The sequence below is a fragment of the Tauraco erythrolophus genome, chromosome 19, assembly GCF_009769465.1.
Source record: "Tauraco erythrolophus isolate bTauEry1 chromosome 19, bTauEry1.pri, whole genome shotgun sequence".
Classification (NCBI taxonomy): Eukaryota; Metazoa; Chordata; class Aves; order Musophagiformes; family Musophagidae; genus Tauraco; species Tauraco erythrolophus.
Window position 1 is genome coordinate 10844748 of NC_141483.1, and position 15605 is coordinate 10860352.

The 15605-nt window shown below is 39.0% G+C and overlaps 1 protein-coding gene across 1 annotated transcript in view; it reads left to right on the forward strand.

Moving 5' to 3' along the window:
- Positions 1 to 15605, forward strand: part of TMEM132D (transmembrane protein 132D) — a 260201-nt gene that overhangs the window by 96850 nt on the left and 147746 nt on the right. The window contains exon 3 of the mRNA XM_009989487.2: positions 9068 to 9214. Within this exon, the coding sequence (XP_009987789.2) occupies positions 9068 to 9214 (147 nt within the window). The remainder of the gene's footprint in view (positions 1 to 9067; positions 9215 to 15605) is intronic.

The window sequence follows — 15605 nt, forward strand, 5'->3', positions numbered from 1 at the left end:
GCAGCACTATTTATCTTTGTCTTTCATTTCTGTAAACAAACACTTTCCTTCACACCCTTGAATACATAAATATTTTGCTTTGTTTAGTATTGTCGCTCATTATTGCCCAATTATCCTTTCCTGAGGAAAAAGTGCCGTGGAGCTGGGAGAGGTGACAGTGAGTCAGCGTTATGGTACAACGCTGTGTTTGCTGGGTAGTTTGGGGTAAAAGATCCTAGATTATATCCTCACTTTGAACTCTAACTATCGACCTTGAGACGCTATCTCTTCTTAAACAACTTTGTGCTTGTTTCATAATTCATGTTGAGATATGGCTGTGGGCAGGAGTACCAGCTTGTCCCTTAACATAGTAACAGCTCCTTAGAACATGGCAAACAGTAACAGTGCCAGCTGTTTCAGTGGAGTTTTGTCTATGGTATTACTGAGATTTTGCCTGCTAGTAGCACACATCTCTGTAGTGCCACTTCAGCTGACAACACTGCTATTTTCCTCCTTCTCAGTGCTTTGCTGCTTATTTGACATCACGTGCATCTCGCAAGATGAAATTTGCACAAGAGTGCACCAGCCAGACTGCTGGCTGGCACAGACACGGGGTTTATGAAAAATCTGTTTCTAATTTTTCCTTCATGTTGGGAGTCCTGAGATGACTGCTGCTGGGGTCCCTGGGGAGGCACAGTGACAACCTTGCTACTCACACAACTCCTAAGGTTTGCTTCCTGAGCTCTAATACAGGGTCTTTCTAAAACAAGAAAATTCAGCTCTGCAGGCCACGAGGGGTTCTGGTTCCTGCTGAGGATCGGGCCCTCTCATGGCTTCTTTAATGAGTGAACAGAGGTCAGAGCTACAAACTCTATATTTCTCTTTGCTTTAAATTGATTTGTATGTGCTATTTCCTTTTAATTCTCCAGAGACTTGCGCATTTTAGATCTTGCAAAACATGTTTTTAGTAAGGACTTTCTTTTTAAATAAAATCTAAATCTGTGTGTGTAATGTGTGCTTGTACACGTATATATGCAACTGTGTGCATGTACATAAACTGCAAATACAATAGGCAATTTTGGCACGATCCGAGAGATACATATTGCGAAGAGATCTATTTTATTTAACTCCTGGTATGCACTATTCAACTTTTGAAGCCTAAATAGGTCTTGTGCCCTTTTACTAATTAAATTTTGTTATAAATCCACCTGGGCTCTATTTTTGTACTATCTCCATTCGAATGAGAGTGGTTTAGTGTCTGGATGGAATGGTTTTTCCTCCTGAAATGTTAATTAGATGGAGAACATGTTATGCTTTGGAAAAGCTGCATTGCAAACCCATAGATAAACAGATTGATTTAATTTTAATCTGCTTTCGTGGTGATGCATAGTGATAACTGGTTTCTGTCTCACAGGGCTGAAAACCACAGACCTTAATAAGAGTTTGTGGGTGTATTATACAGCTTTAAATAGCTTATGTTGTGCTAGACCGCTCTCCATAAATTATTCTAACTCCATCGGTATCTCAGGGACTCCCGATTCTCTTCTGCTGTGGATTTTCAATCAGTGAAACTATTAGTGTAATCCAAAGAAACTTTGAGGCATCTTCTCTGAAAACAACTGACAACACTGGTTTGTGTGTGAAGTGTTCAATGGGGAAAACAAAACACAAAAATCCTTACAGAAGCTAGCTCTGTACATTAAATGCTGGCATCCAAATCCTACCTTCTATAAGCCATGCCAAAACTGATTATGAAATTAAAAGCCAGACATTCAGATGGTTAGTACGATGTGACTTACTGCATGACCTAATTTTTGTGATATGTCATTCCTGTGGCACTGAGAAAGCTGTGATTTTGTTTAGTCAGTTCTAAACCAGTTTGTTTAAATGGGCCCGTCTCATTACTGTTCCATCCATTGAAAGAGTTTCAACCATGAAGGCTTGTTCCAGACAGGGAAAACTTTTTTTTTTTTTAAATGGTCTTTATTTCTTCAGGGTCTTGTGATAGATACAAATCCAGAAAGCCTTTGTACGATTGATTTTCATCTACTCACTGCAAATAAGCCTTAAGTCTAACCAAACCAGGCTGAGTTCTGCCTGTTTTCTCGATGACAGTCACATTTTATTTTTGACTGATATTCAAAGAGATGAATCTCTTTCAGACTCAAATTTTGTCCTACATTAGCTTCAGCCATAAAAAGCAATGAAACTGCAGAGGGAGGCAAAAGAAGAGTATATAAAAAGTGTATACATTGAGCATCACCCTAATGTTGTACATAAAATTAGAATGTAGAGATGCTGGGAACTCAAATTCCAACCAGTCCTCCTTGCACCATGGAGTGGTTAATTTGTTCAACTCTATATAAGAAATGTGTCTGAGTCAACTTTAGAAGTCAATCGGAAAAAAAAAAGGCTTTTGCAAAAGGAAGTGACTGTAACAGTTATGCTAAAAGTGTTTACTCTGATTCCTCATTTGCTACAAGACACCCTACAGTAAGATGAATTCCAGCGCTAGATGAGGTGGATTCCGATACCAAGAAGCTCTAATCTGTTGAGGACTTCTCAAGCAGGTGGAGAGTCTGCTGCAAGTATGGATTTTCAGGGAGATTGGAAAGACGAAATGGCGGGCTCTTCACTGAATTACCTCTGGTTTTTGCATACACTGGGAAGCCTGGCTCCATGCTTCCCCCTCTTTCCCTTCTGTTATGTCTGCCATGCTCTCTAACGAACATACTCATTTCTCATTCCAGTGCTATTCTTTAGCTTACTAGCTTTTCTGGCATTCACCAACTTGTCTTTCCTGTGTTGTCTTTAATTTTGGTACTCCAAAATTAGAAAGAAGCCTTTCCAGAAGTAAAGGCACAAAATTTATTGTTGTTTTCCATTGCTGTCTGATGTTTCAGTGCATTTTAATATGATTTTTTGAGCACAGAGAGCTGCAGGTACAGCACATGGAGTGTTAAGTAAGAAATGGGTCACTGCCACAAAAGCATCCTGGGATTCTCAGGAAGCTGTGCTTTTTCTCTTGGTTCCTGTTGAGATTAACCAAAACCGAAAAATTGGCAGTAGTCTGAAGGATGATGGTGAGCAGTAACGCAAATTCCTTTTTCCATGCTTGAGAAGAGAACAGAACTGATGCTGGGATTGCTTGGTAGAATCAAGCCTCTGGGAGGGGAGATTGTTTGCAGGAGGTGAAACATCAGGATGCAAATGTCAGACTTAAGTGTTCCGGTATCAAAATGGTCTTGTTTATGCAACATCCAACAACAAAATGACCTCAGATAATGCAGAGAATGTCTGCGTTCAATGTACTCAGTGTTAGCTTTTGAGACAGTGATCATTCTGCTCTGGCTGACTTGCCAGCAAGAGGCGGCTACCTGGGAATTCTCTGAACAGATCTACAGCTTAGTCATGCCAAAATTGCTGTCCAGATTTTAGATCTCGTGGTAGCATCCAGTCCCATACTACCTGATTCTCAACCTGTGACATTAAATTCTGGTCTTCAGAAAGACCCTGATGAGGTCTGTCAGCTCCCGGTTAGAGTCTGGAGGATGGTTGTTTTAGCTCTTCAGCCTCGTCGAAGCTAGCATCAGTGGAGCTCTGGGAGATAAGACTAGATGTCCCCGCTTCCAGCAGCAGTAATTTGTTACTGCATCAAGAGAGGATGTCACTGGCAAGAGCTTGCATGAAAAGCAACCCACGGTACAGCCACCAGCAAAACTGGGCCCTGGGCAGTGACATATATTGGGTTTTTACAGGTGAGGGCTGTGAATACTTTCAGGGTTTCTTGCAGGGAGTATTTTACTGCTGTCTCAGATCGGTGTGTTAGAGTGAGTGGAAACAGACCCAATTTCTTTGTCTTATGACACAAAGAGCTGTGGCGAGGTCCGTTTCCACTCACGTTTTTCTTGTCTTTGATTTCAAACGGACTGGTGGGGGAAAAGCCTCTCCCATACCTGTTCCTGTTGTCACAGTCCGAACGTGGTGAATATTAGTAAAGTGCAGAGTACCATCCTATGCAGCTTAACACTGCGCTGGTCTCGCCTTGCTGGGTTAAAATTAGGCTCTGGGCAGAGACAAGCACTAAAGATAAACAGAAATAGAAACCTCCTCAAGTTATTTCTGCAGTGCCTTTGGGGCGATATGGTGACAAGGCAGATTCAGAGCCCGCTGAGATGTTGCTTAGGTGCCTAGGAGCTCTCAAAAACGTGCCCTTCCGCACACAATTTCTCTGCTACCTTCTAGTCACCACTGCTAACAGGATGATAACCGGTGGTAGCACCTGTGCTAACAGCCTGCCTTTTCTTTTCAAGCCTTTGATATTGAAAGTAGCTCGCTTTCTCAGAAGGAGCATGAAAGGTTCCCACAGATCTTTGCCCTTGAGTGCTCACGGTAATGGAAAACTATATTCAATGTCATGGGTCTAAACCGTCTTTATTATAGAGCTGTTTGGGGGTTTGATTCCCTGTTTATTTGCACTTTGTTTTGGAATGGAGGGATGTGTGGTATTTGTGTGCTGCGTGTGGGCATGGTCAGGAGTAAACCATGGCGAGGGGAGCCCTGCCTGTAGCAGGGTATGTGCAGCTTCTGCATCCTCCTTCCCCTTCATCTCTTGCACGTCCTGAGGGTGAATTTGCGGTGGATTTGCTGGCTGCTCTCTCTCTCTTTTTCCCTTCCCTGTGGTGCTTCAAACCAGACACTTTGTTGACATTGTACCATGGCACTTAGCAGCACACGTGCCGTACTGCTGTTGTTTTTCACCAGCCAACTGTTCCACTTTATACAACACTTAAGTAACGATTTCACAGCCATCACCAGCCTGCAGCAATGACATGGGCTGAAAGCTAAGCGCTAACTGGTTGTAAACTGCAAAAACTGGGAGATGCTAAAACAGGCACTTTGATAAATGAGAAAGGACATTGCCGACATTTTAATTGGCCGAGTAGAAGCTTCTTTTATCACTGGAGTAAACACAGTTTTCAGTGGGTCATGAGATAGAATTGGGAATCACTGTCTTCACGCACTGAGGAAATGTATTTCCTTGATTTCAGGTATGATGTATTGATACTAGGAGTTCCTTCTATGTGGTTTTTTTTTCTTTCTCCCTTCCCTTGATTCGTACCCTGTCAGCACTGATGGGTTTTCAGGGATTGAGGACTCCCAAGGGCTTTGTTTGCCGTGATTGATTTGGTGCAAGGGGTGAGCTGCTTATGAGTCTCAATAACTGATGTGCTGCACTGTGAGCAGTGATCCAGAGGTAAATAACAGCTTGTAGAAACACCTATGAAAGTGTTTAGTTGGATAGGTTCCTTGTTTGAAAAAACACAACTCAAAACCAACCATGATTGAAATGTTTAGGAAGTCTTGTTTCTCCCCTGGCTTCCAAAGTAGAATTTGGCCCAAAGTGAAGTGATGGGCACAAAATACTTGAACAACTTTACTTTGCTGCTGCCCAGCTGCAGTGTTTTAAGCCATCATACTCTCTGTTGTACTTAGACTGTTGACTGAGAGCAAATCCATGAAAAAGCTTTGCCATACACCTTTTTGCATACCGCAGCTGAGAAATCTCGGTTGGCTGAACTGTGGCTGAACCGCGAGGCTGTCTCATGAGCACTCTCAAGAGCAGCTGAAGGGTCGAAGACCCAGCTTGCCCCGTGACTGCCAGGCAATTCAATAAACCAGATTTGCAAGAAAGTAATTGAGCCCTGACAGCAGTCATAGTGTTTTCACCTCGGGTATCTGCAGTTTTATCTGTTGACAAATAACATACCTTCAGTTATTATTAACCCGGTTTCATCCAGGTCATTCTTTGGTAATTGCAAAGTGCTCCTGCCTTTGTAAATTGGGTGAATAAAATTCTGCAGTTCCCCAACAGTGGCAAACACAGCATCTAGACATAATGGAGGAAAAAACATTTCCTTGGATTGTGGAATTGAAGCTTTTCTGCTAATTGTAGAAGGATGTTTAACTGATTCTTCAAAAAGAGTTCCTAACCTCTAATTCTGTAGAAAACAACAATCTTGTTGTGTTACTGTTTTCAGTAAAATTAGAGGTTTGGGCCTTTTAATAGATTACTAAATTAGACCTATCAAAAAAACTCTTCTAAGAAATCCTGATCCATAGACTGCAATTACCCCAAGGAGTGTACACAAGGATCTGCATTTGTTTTGAAACATTACAAATCAGTGCAGGATGGCAGTTTGTCATTGGATAAAGTGAATGTCAAGGATAAACAAACTCAGCTTGTCTTCCTGGTTTTGTGTCCATTTTTCTGGTTTGCCTCATCACTCTGGCATTTATAAGAATCCGGACAGAAAATAAGATGGTATCTGTTATGTGTCTGTGTTTGTACACTTATTTTAATCTGGTTTTTAGTGCTTTTAAAAGTATAAGTGAGGAATTTCCTCAATTTTCAGTGTGTCTGATTACTTAGCAGTGCTGGGACCCTGCACAGCTTTCTCAATGCAGTAAAGCTATTGCGTATGTGCCAGCAGAGCAAGGTAGGCTATGCTATGCTCTAAGGCGGCTTTTTTCTTGATTCCTTACCGATTTTGTTAATAAAACTTATAAAAACATAGCTGTTGTATAGTCAGTATAATCTGTTGTGTGTTTTGAAGTGGCAATTGTAACATAGTAATTGCTCTTAACCTCCAGTCATGAGGAAAATGGGCTGCTTTTACGTAAGGTGACCATCTGTTTGGGTTTCCACAATGTGTATACTTTTTTTTTTCATTTTTCCCCAACAATGTTGTCCAGGAGAATTCAAGGGCTTAAGATCTTTGTCCAGAACTTCCAAATGTCTCACAGCAAGGTCAATGTCCCTGCATGTGTTCCAGGGAGGCTCCATGACACGTAGAAATCTTAGACATACTGATGGGCACGTGCAGGCTGTGGGGTCAGCAACTGGTTGCCGATCAGATGCACTGCGCGCTGTGCCGACGGTTTATTACACCTGCGTGGCAAACCGGAGGGGCCAAACTCACAGCGCCAGCTCCAGGCACGCCTGGCTTTGTGGAACGAAGCCAGCCACTCACTTGCACCCAGCAGGTGGCTCCTGGCTGTGAGTGCTTCAGTTACCGTCCTGCGCTGGAGCCGAGCGCAGCGAGTTTGCTCCATCGGGACAGCTGCCTTTCCAAATCCGTAAGGTCAGCTCGGTGGCCCGGATCCCACACCAGCACCTTCTGATTAGCCATGATCAACTATTGGAAAGAGAGTGACCATATTAGAGATCTAGAAGGGTGGGTATGATTTTCTTAATCATAGCCAGCGTCACTTGGAAAGATCTGAGCCGCCCTCTTTTCCACTGTGAAGTACGAATCATTTTCTCTCATTGATCTTAGTTGGCATCCAGCAGTTTTCCTTTCTTGAAGTGGAACAGAAAGGCAGGACCAGATGTTGGTCAATAGGAACAGCTAAAGACATACGCTGAAAAATATTTTATCCAGATTGTCTGGCCTTTTCCTGTCTCTCTCTCTAAGATGCCAAGAACGCAGTTTAATTTCCACTTTTCTGTCGACCATTGGTCTCTTGTCCTGAGGGATGTTTGTGGTCTAGGAGCAGTAAATGCACCTGCTTAAAATGCATTTTGTGAAATTAGCATAGAAGAACTTGAGCACAAATTGACAGCCTTTATGTATTAATTCTTCCAGGTGTGCTAAGGAAATTACAGCCACTGGTGTTGAGTTAGTGGTAGAAGAAATACAATAGATCCGTTTTTGTCCAAGATAGTTGAATGAATCCTTTGGCTTTTTATTCCGAAAACATCTGTGTGGAAGTTGTCCTTCAAAGATTTTGCAAGTAATTTCATGTGGAGGCAGAGCTGATGGTGCTTGTTTTACTGATATTAGCATCTCTGCATGGCAGCAGCTGTTTATACAAAAAACCCACATACTTTTTTGGTTTTTTGCCCAGAATTGAGAACTTGCCATAACACTGAATGGATTTTTGTGTATGAGATTTTATGCAAATATAATTAAACTGTCATTTCCTGACAGCTCATATATGAGGCTGTTTGACCACAATGGACTTTTTGTTTTTGTAAACCCGTTCAGAAACCAAAAGTTAACACCACCAGAAACTCCTAACTCAGTAAATAGGCTAACGTTTATATAGCTGTGGACTAATTCAGTAGTGCCTTAAGATAATATTCAGATAGTTAAAGAAAGGGAGAGAAAGAATTAGGGATTACAACACCTGCTAAGAGGAGGTAAACCACGTATTTAAAAAAATATATATTGTTTTTTATTTATTTTAAAAATTTATATATTTAAAAAATATATATAACCACTGATTATTCAAAACCAGAAACAATGTGCTAACATGTGTGAACCAGAAAGTACTTTTCAGTAGGAGCCAGTCCAGTTGTTATGAATGTAACGTTTTGTCCTACAGCTTCTGTTGTTTAACATCGTCCATGGAAACAGACTTTCCAAGAAACCACTCACTTTTGGAAAAATAAGAATATTTCTAAGTATTTTTGGGATCAAAGCTGATAGAATGGTTAAACCCAACAGCATTAACTGAAAATGGAGAAATTTTGAGGACTCAGAAAGGTGATGAAAATTGGAGCAAAGATATGAAATGTCATCTTTGAGTAATCTGGGGAGGGGTGGAGAAGAAAATGTAGATTTTGCTTGTAATATGAGACCTAGCGGTGGTTTCAGCTCCTTATTCCCAAATAAGCCCCAGCAACACCCTGACTTCTTTTTGGGACAAAAATGATACTTTCCTCTCCAATACAATAACTTCTAGTCAAAAGTCAGCCTTAAAACGCTCAGTGGTGCCCACAGTGCGGATAATGGAAGAGCAGGAGTGAGGAGAGTGCTCCAGAACATATCCGCTCTGCAATTTAGCTATGGCTAACGCTGTAATTACCATTAGTTCAATAAGATTTCTATCTTGATGTAATTTCTTCAAAATATGGAATTCTTAATTAATTGTCTCATCTCTTTTCCTTGTAATACTGTTGAACTATAATGAGCGGTAGCATTTTCTGTGGGGCAGTAATGAGAAAATAATGAAGAAATAAGTGACAGATAGAGCTGACATTTTGTATCTAATTGGTGAAATATCCTCTTGTTCATCCTAGGGCAAAGGTGAAGAAAGGTGTGAACGTTTTCAGTGTAAGAGCCAGCAGCCCATACTTATGGGACATCAGAGAGAGCATGGATTATACTGGGAAATATGCACCAGCTGTTATTGTTTGCCAGAGGAAATCTGCTGCCTCTGAAAACAGGTAGGTAATTTCCAGCAGTCTATCTTTTAATAACGGTTGTTTTTCCTTTTCAAAGCATTTTGCCATGATTTGAATAAGTTTTGTTATAATGCATGATGAAAACGCTTTTGGAAAAGCTGTAGCTGTCTTTATTCTGTGCTGCATTTCTAATTCTACCACACGCACTTGAAACAAAGTGTTATTCAATCATAATACTCTGAGGAAGTTAAAACTAGCAGGAAATATTGTTTTCACGTAGTATTTAGAAGAGCACATTTTATATCTTAGAATTCGGTTATGACTAGTTTAATCTGAGTTATTTGCTGCCAGGCATTATAGCAGGGATAATTATAGGGCTGGTTGTGGTGGAGCTTTTTGGTTTGGTTTTGGATTTGTTGGTTTTTGTTTTTTTCTTGGAATTTTTTTTGGTGGACTGTGGTTTTTTGGGGGTTTTTTGGTTTGCTTTGTTGGTTTTTGTTTGTTTTCTACAGACAAAACTAACACATACTCCTGGTATCAAACCTATATTTTATTGGTGAGATTTAAATGAATTTTTTGTCTGCAGAAGGGCGTAGATCTTCCATTTTCCATTCCCATTGTGCAACAACTTAGATAGGATGCTGACTTGTCTTAAACAGCCTTCATCTGACAGCTGGATGTTCCTTTTTTAATCACAACTGATTGCTTCAATGAATATAGTTTCATATAATTTGCTGCTTCATGTTTATTGTTTCTGGAACTGTATGTCAAGTGCATATTTATAAGAATCTGCCTGCCTATGTATTGTGTTTGGCATTGCCATTAGAAAACTTGCCATATAACATGGAAGTTCTGTGCTGTGATTTACTTCGGAAATTTTACAAAATCTTATAGGTTTGGGGGACTTATTATGGGGTTTAAAATTTTTAAATAAATGCTCTCTAAGCCTAAGAAGCTTCATGTCTTTGCAATCTGGGTATATGAAAAAAGGGAAGAATTTCCCTTCATAATCATGACATAAATTGCTTTCTCCTTATTATAACTCAGATACTACACAATTTCTCTCCTATAGTATCCTGAATCTTCTCATCTAAACCATATATTGTCTCATATCTGACTATATTTTGTTGGTCAAAGAACCAATGTGCATATATGCCAAGGTCAGAGCTTCCTGCTGTCTAGCACAATCTGTCAGACAGATTCTTTAAAATCCCAGTTCAAAGATATCTGAAGACAGTGTGAATATTTTCATTGACTGAAATGGGCGTTGGATCAGAATCAAAGATTATTTCAACAATGAGTTTTCCATCACACTTTATCTTGTTGGATCCATACAGAGATTTCTCTTCCTCATGAGGAAAATATAATGCAACCTCATAGGCGAATTGAAGCTTGGCAATTTATTTCCCTTCACTATTCATCATTCAGTGGCATGCCTTCAAAATGACCCCTTGTGTACACCCAAAAAAATAAATTATTATGTCACCTTTCATGCAGTGCTTGTGGATTCCACGTGCTTTCACATGCTGAGTATAAACACTACATCATGTTTATTAAAAGTAATGCGCGCTCATATACATATTAGATTTTACTGGAAAGAAAACCAAGTGAAGACAAGGTATGTGTGTATCTCTCACATAACTTCTGGCTTGACTTCTTCCATCTGAGTTCCTAGCTGAGATTTTGTGGTGTTTGCACTTTTGAGAACTTCTTCCTCATTGTTTGTAAACAAGTGTAAAATATTTGCAATGTATTATGCAGTATGTTGTTTTCCTCATCAAATTAAGTCGTACCTGTTTTGCTATTCATTTTAAGAAGTCAGGTCAAGCATGCTCGATATTTTTGGGGAAACAAATTTTCCTTATCTGAACGTATTTGATGTTACTAAATATACACAATGGATCATGGCTAAATATTGATGACTCTTACCAAATAGTTTGCCTCCATAGTTCATTTAGAAATTCGACAAACTCTATTTGCATAATGTTTAATTACTCTCACCAATCGGAGATCTCATCATGTGAATGCAAAGGTGGCAATGTTAATTAACTAAAGATTCAATACTTTTGTGTTTCTGGTAGTTTTACATGGATCAGAAAGCAGTGTTAATAAAGCTAACTTACTGTGACAGGTGTAATTTCATGGATTAGAGAGACACTTGTGCAAGAGACAAACTTCACCAGGATGCCTGAGCGTTTCTTTATAGAAGTTTGAAATATATCAGTCATTTTATTTGGAGAGGTTTTGGCACCGAAAGCTTGTCGTAACAGGATTAACATATAAATATTATCACAGCCAGCAGGGTGTTTTAGAGTGAATATTAACAGCAAATATTATGAGTCTGTATGAGAATAACTAATTAAGCCCATCTGTCAAAGATGATTTGAAGTTTTCGGTGCCTTGCTTATTACGAGTTTGCGACAGTGTTCCAGATTAATGGTGAAGCAATTACAAAGTTCTCCCCAAGTCTGATTTCATTCTCAGGCAATAATAATTTTGTAACACTCTAAATCCTGACCCATGAGATTGTTAGATGGGCTTACTACTTGTAGCATCTGTACAGCACTTCTGTTCTTCTCCGAGAAGCATTTATCTTCCATCCCTCTGTTGTCATGCAGATCACCAAAAAAAAAAAAAAAAAAAAAAGTAGAAAATGGTGTGATGGGAATTAAGAGTGGCTCAGAAATGCGCCTTGGGAAAGACTTAAACACTGATTGAATCAGGGAGATGCATCCTAATATGTGGCATCCTTTACTTATTTCCTTTGGAAATTGGCTGATCTTTCTTTTTCTTAATTCCTGGTGTAATGAGGTGAATAGAGTGGAAAGATGAGATTAAAGGGGTACTGCATTTGTGGAATGTTTTCTTGGGTTAGTGCCGTTTCTCGTTGTACCTGAAATTGAGCATCTCTGCTGTGCTAGCGATGACTGAGAAGAAGAATAACCAAGTGGAAGATTTGGATCCCTGTCTGTTCTTCTCCTGTATTTCCCGTTGGAATGGAAGCGTACCAGGAGAAGGGGGATGGTTTGGAAAAATATTGAGGTGGCTAAAGATGCAGATTTATTGGATTTTTCTCATCTGCAAAACGTGATTGATAGCACATTCCTGTGTCCGTAGCTGCTATGGAGACATTAAGCAAGATGTTCTGATATGATACTAATGGGTGTCATGATCCTCCTAAAATATTTTATTCATGTTTATATTTTTGGGTACAAATGTTTGTTATTCCATTGGAGAATACATTATTCTTCTCTGTGTTTATGGCAAGAATGATGCCATTGATACAAACAAGTGCAAAATAATTATAGACAAAGCTTGGCCATCTCTGACTAGAACTTTAATGTCTGGATGTGACCATTCACTGCCTTATCTCCAAGTGTGTTTGAACTATATAGTGGAAAAGCTCAGCAATTTCCTTTTCCTATGCTTATTGTTGGAAATGCTACAAAGACAGCATTTCTTTTGACGCTTTTCTGCTTGCACTTTTGGGTTACAGTTCTGTGACATTGAAGGGGTTAGTGGCTTACGCTGCTTCAAGCCAGGTGCTGGTCCTCCTATTAGTAGAGAAACTTATTTTCATTTTGAACTGTGAGTGACCAGATCAGACTGTGATACTATGGACACAGTAAGAGACAATGACAGTATTTTCTGGACTATATCCCTCATTTGTTCTTGTGTGTCTTAATTTTTTCATGATACTGTATTTCAATGCTTGATTTTTGTAACGCTTTTATAATACAAGAAATTAACTCAATATTAGATAATAACAGGGAACAGGAAAATGTATGGCAGCTTTGCCTTTGATTTTCCTACACAATACTTTCTTTTTATTGCATCTATACCATTATCCTTTGTGCCCTATATTTCTCATTTTCAAATCTAGTTATTTAACGTTTAGTTTTCATGTTGTAACAGCAGCGAGCTATTGCCTAATTCTCTTACTTGTTGCATCTGCCAGTACATTTGATAGACTCTCAAGAGAGCTATAATCCTAAAATGCCTCTGAAGCAACAAAAGCAGCAAATTTGACATAAATAACTGCCTAATAGCCACAATAATTACATTATGTCTCTTGCTGGTGTTCATCAAAATACTTCATAAAAATAGTTTTGTGTTTCAGATCACCATTAATTTTTTTTTTTTCCCTTGCTATTCATATGCTCACATGACTCTGTCAACTAGAGGTATATTATTGCTTGGAAAGAAAATTTCTGCTCAGTGGAATTTGTACTCGGTAGAATTACAGAAAAGATGCATGATGATGCAAAAATAATTTCCAGTGTATTTTGCCCCATCATATCATATGTGAATCACATGAACTTCAGTTTATCATGGTGAAATGAAAGCAAAAAAAGACTGTAGAAATCATAGATGCTTTTAAATGGGATACATTCAAATATGGTATTAAAAAAGCTGAACAAGCACAGTGGGCAATGGGTTGGGTTAGGCTGTATGTTTGGGTATTTTTATGGCAGCACAAGAGATTCTATGATTATTTTTTTTTCTTCAAAAGATAAAGTGATAAAAGTGGGAATTCTGAGCAAAATAGACTTCTGTTTTGTTTTGGTTTTAATATTTTATTATGAGGAGGAGAGGGATATCTTCTCTGTGGTTTCAATATTACTTTCTGAGAACAATGATTCAGCTTTAAAAAAACTGGCTATTCACTCAGTATCATCGATGTGATATAATACTTTAAGATATGTATTATTGGGCAGATATAATATGTTAATTTGATTCTGAAATACCAGAGTTTTAACTCCATTTATATTTCCTAGGTATATGGGTAATGATCAGCTGTAAATGTATTTATCCTGGGTAGCTTTAGAGTTTCATACTATGTTTTATTTGGGTTTTTCTTTTACCTTCCTGTCTAATTTGAAACCTCTGGGCTTCTAAAAGTTTATATGTTGTGATGATGTGAAAGTACTAAACATCTCAGAAGTCATGTTTACATTCCACTGTTTGAAAGCAATTGATCACAAAATTCTATTTCCCATTTCTCATTTTAAAACTTAAATGTGCCCTCTCTCTCTGAGAGAGAACCCTTTGAGATGTTGAGGTGAAATAGATTGGTATGAACCAAACCTCAGTGCATCATTCTTTTACATGCTGACCCACTTTTATTTTTGAAAAAGAAAGCTAATTTATTTATCAAGAAATGTAAAATCTCTCTTGAAATCATCCTACTCAATGCTAATATACTAGAAAAAAAAGTTTATTGTTATCATCTTGAAGCAAATCAAAAGAAAAGAGATGAAATATTAACCAACAACTATTAGATAAAGGTATTATTAGCCAACTTTTTCACCTGTTTGTTTGAGACTCATTCGTTTAAAAACAAAAAGATTGCAGGAAAGCACTTCAAAGGCTTGTAGATAGTTTTTCTGGCATCTTGGAGGTGGACTTTGTTCCTGTATCTGACATTTACATGAAGGAGATACCATAGGGAAATTCAGCTGTTGTTAAGAAGATTCCCTTTAATCTCAACTGAATTTTAGGGTTGTCCTTAGAAAGGAAGGCTATTCCTCTGTTCTTTTTCTTTGTGAGCAAAATGTTATTGGAAACAGGAAAAGTGACAATTCGCATTGAATTGCTGATGCTGTCTTTTGAAGCCGTTCAATAAAATAAAATTCCCTCATTCAGGGATTATCCTTTCAAAATACTAATGTACAGTTGTAAGGCATTTACCATCTCCTAATGGCTTGCAGCTGGTGATATTCAGAGCTACATCATTGCTCTGTGCATATCATCTTAAGGAAATGTAACTTGACATGACTTAACAGTTCATAACAGGACTGAAAAATCGGGAAAGTAAAGTTGATTGTCAGTAGTGCCTGTGCCTTTTCGTACCACTGTGGTATCCCTCCATCACCTGTAGGATTTTTTGTGCTGAATGGGAGAAAGTCAGATATCACCTCTTTAGAAGGGTGCATGATCAGAGATAGTATAAGGGCTTTTATTCTACTTTGTGATCAAGTGCAAAAAATAAAAATATACCAAAAAGTTCTAGAGCAGAGGCAGGATTTACTGCAGTACAGCTGATTGTTGCTTTATATGGTTTTAGCAATGCAAGGTGAAGAATATCCTTTAAAATAATGCTTCATGTTTCCAGCATGCATTGATATGTTGACTGTTTCTCTTGATCTTTATCACTCCTGCGCTAGCTAAGAGTAACGGAAAAGGCTAATGGAAGCTTTACTTACCCTGCCACCTTGATCTTGTATGTGTTGCACTCTTAGCTTCTAGATGTTGCAGTTGGATCAAAGGGATCAGGAACAGAGGGCTGCCTTTTTCACTGGCCACTCACAGTCTGCAGATTTTCTAGGACTTGAATTCTTGAAGCAGAGTGTTGCGGTCGCTGTCACAGTTGTGCCAGCTCACTACACGCCCCAGGGAGAGCTGGGGTTATCAACTGTCAGCTCTCTTTGCA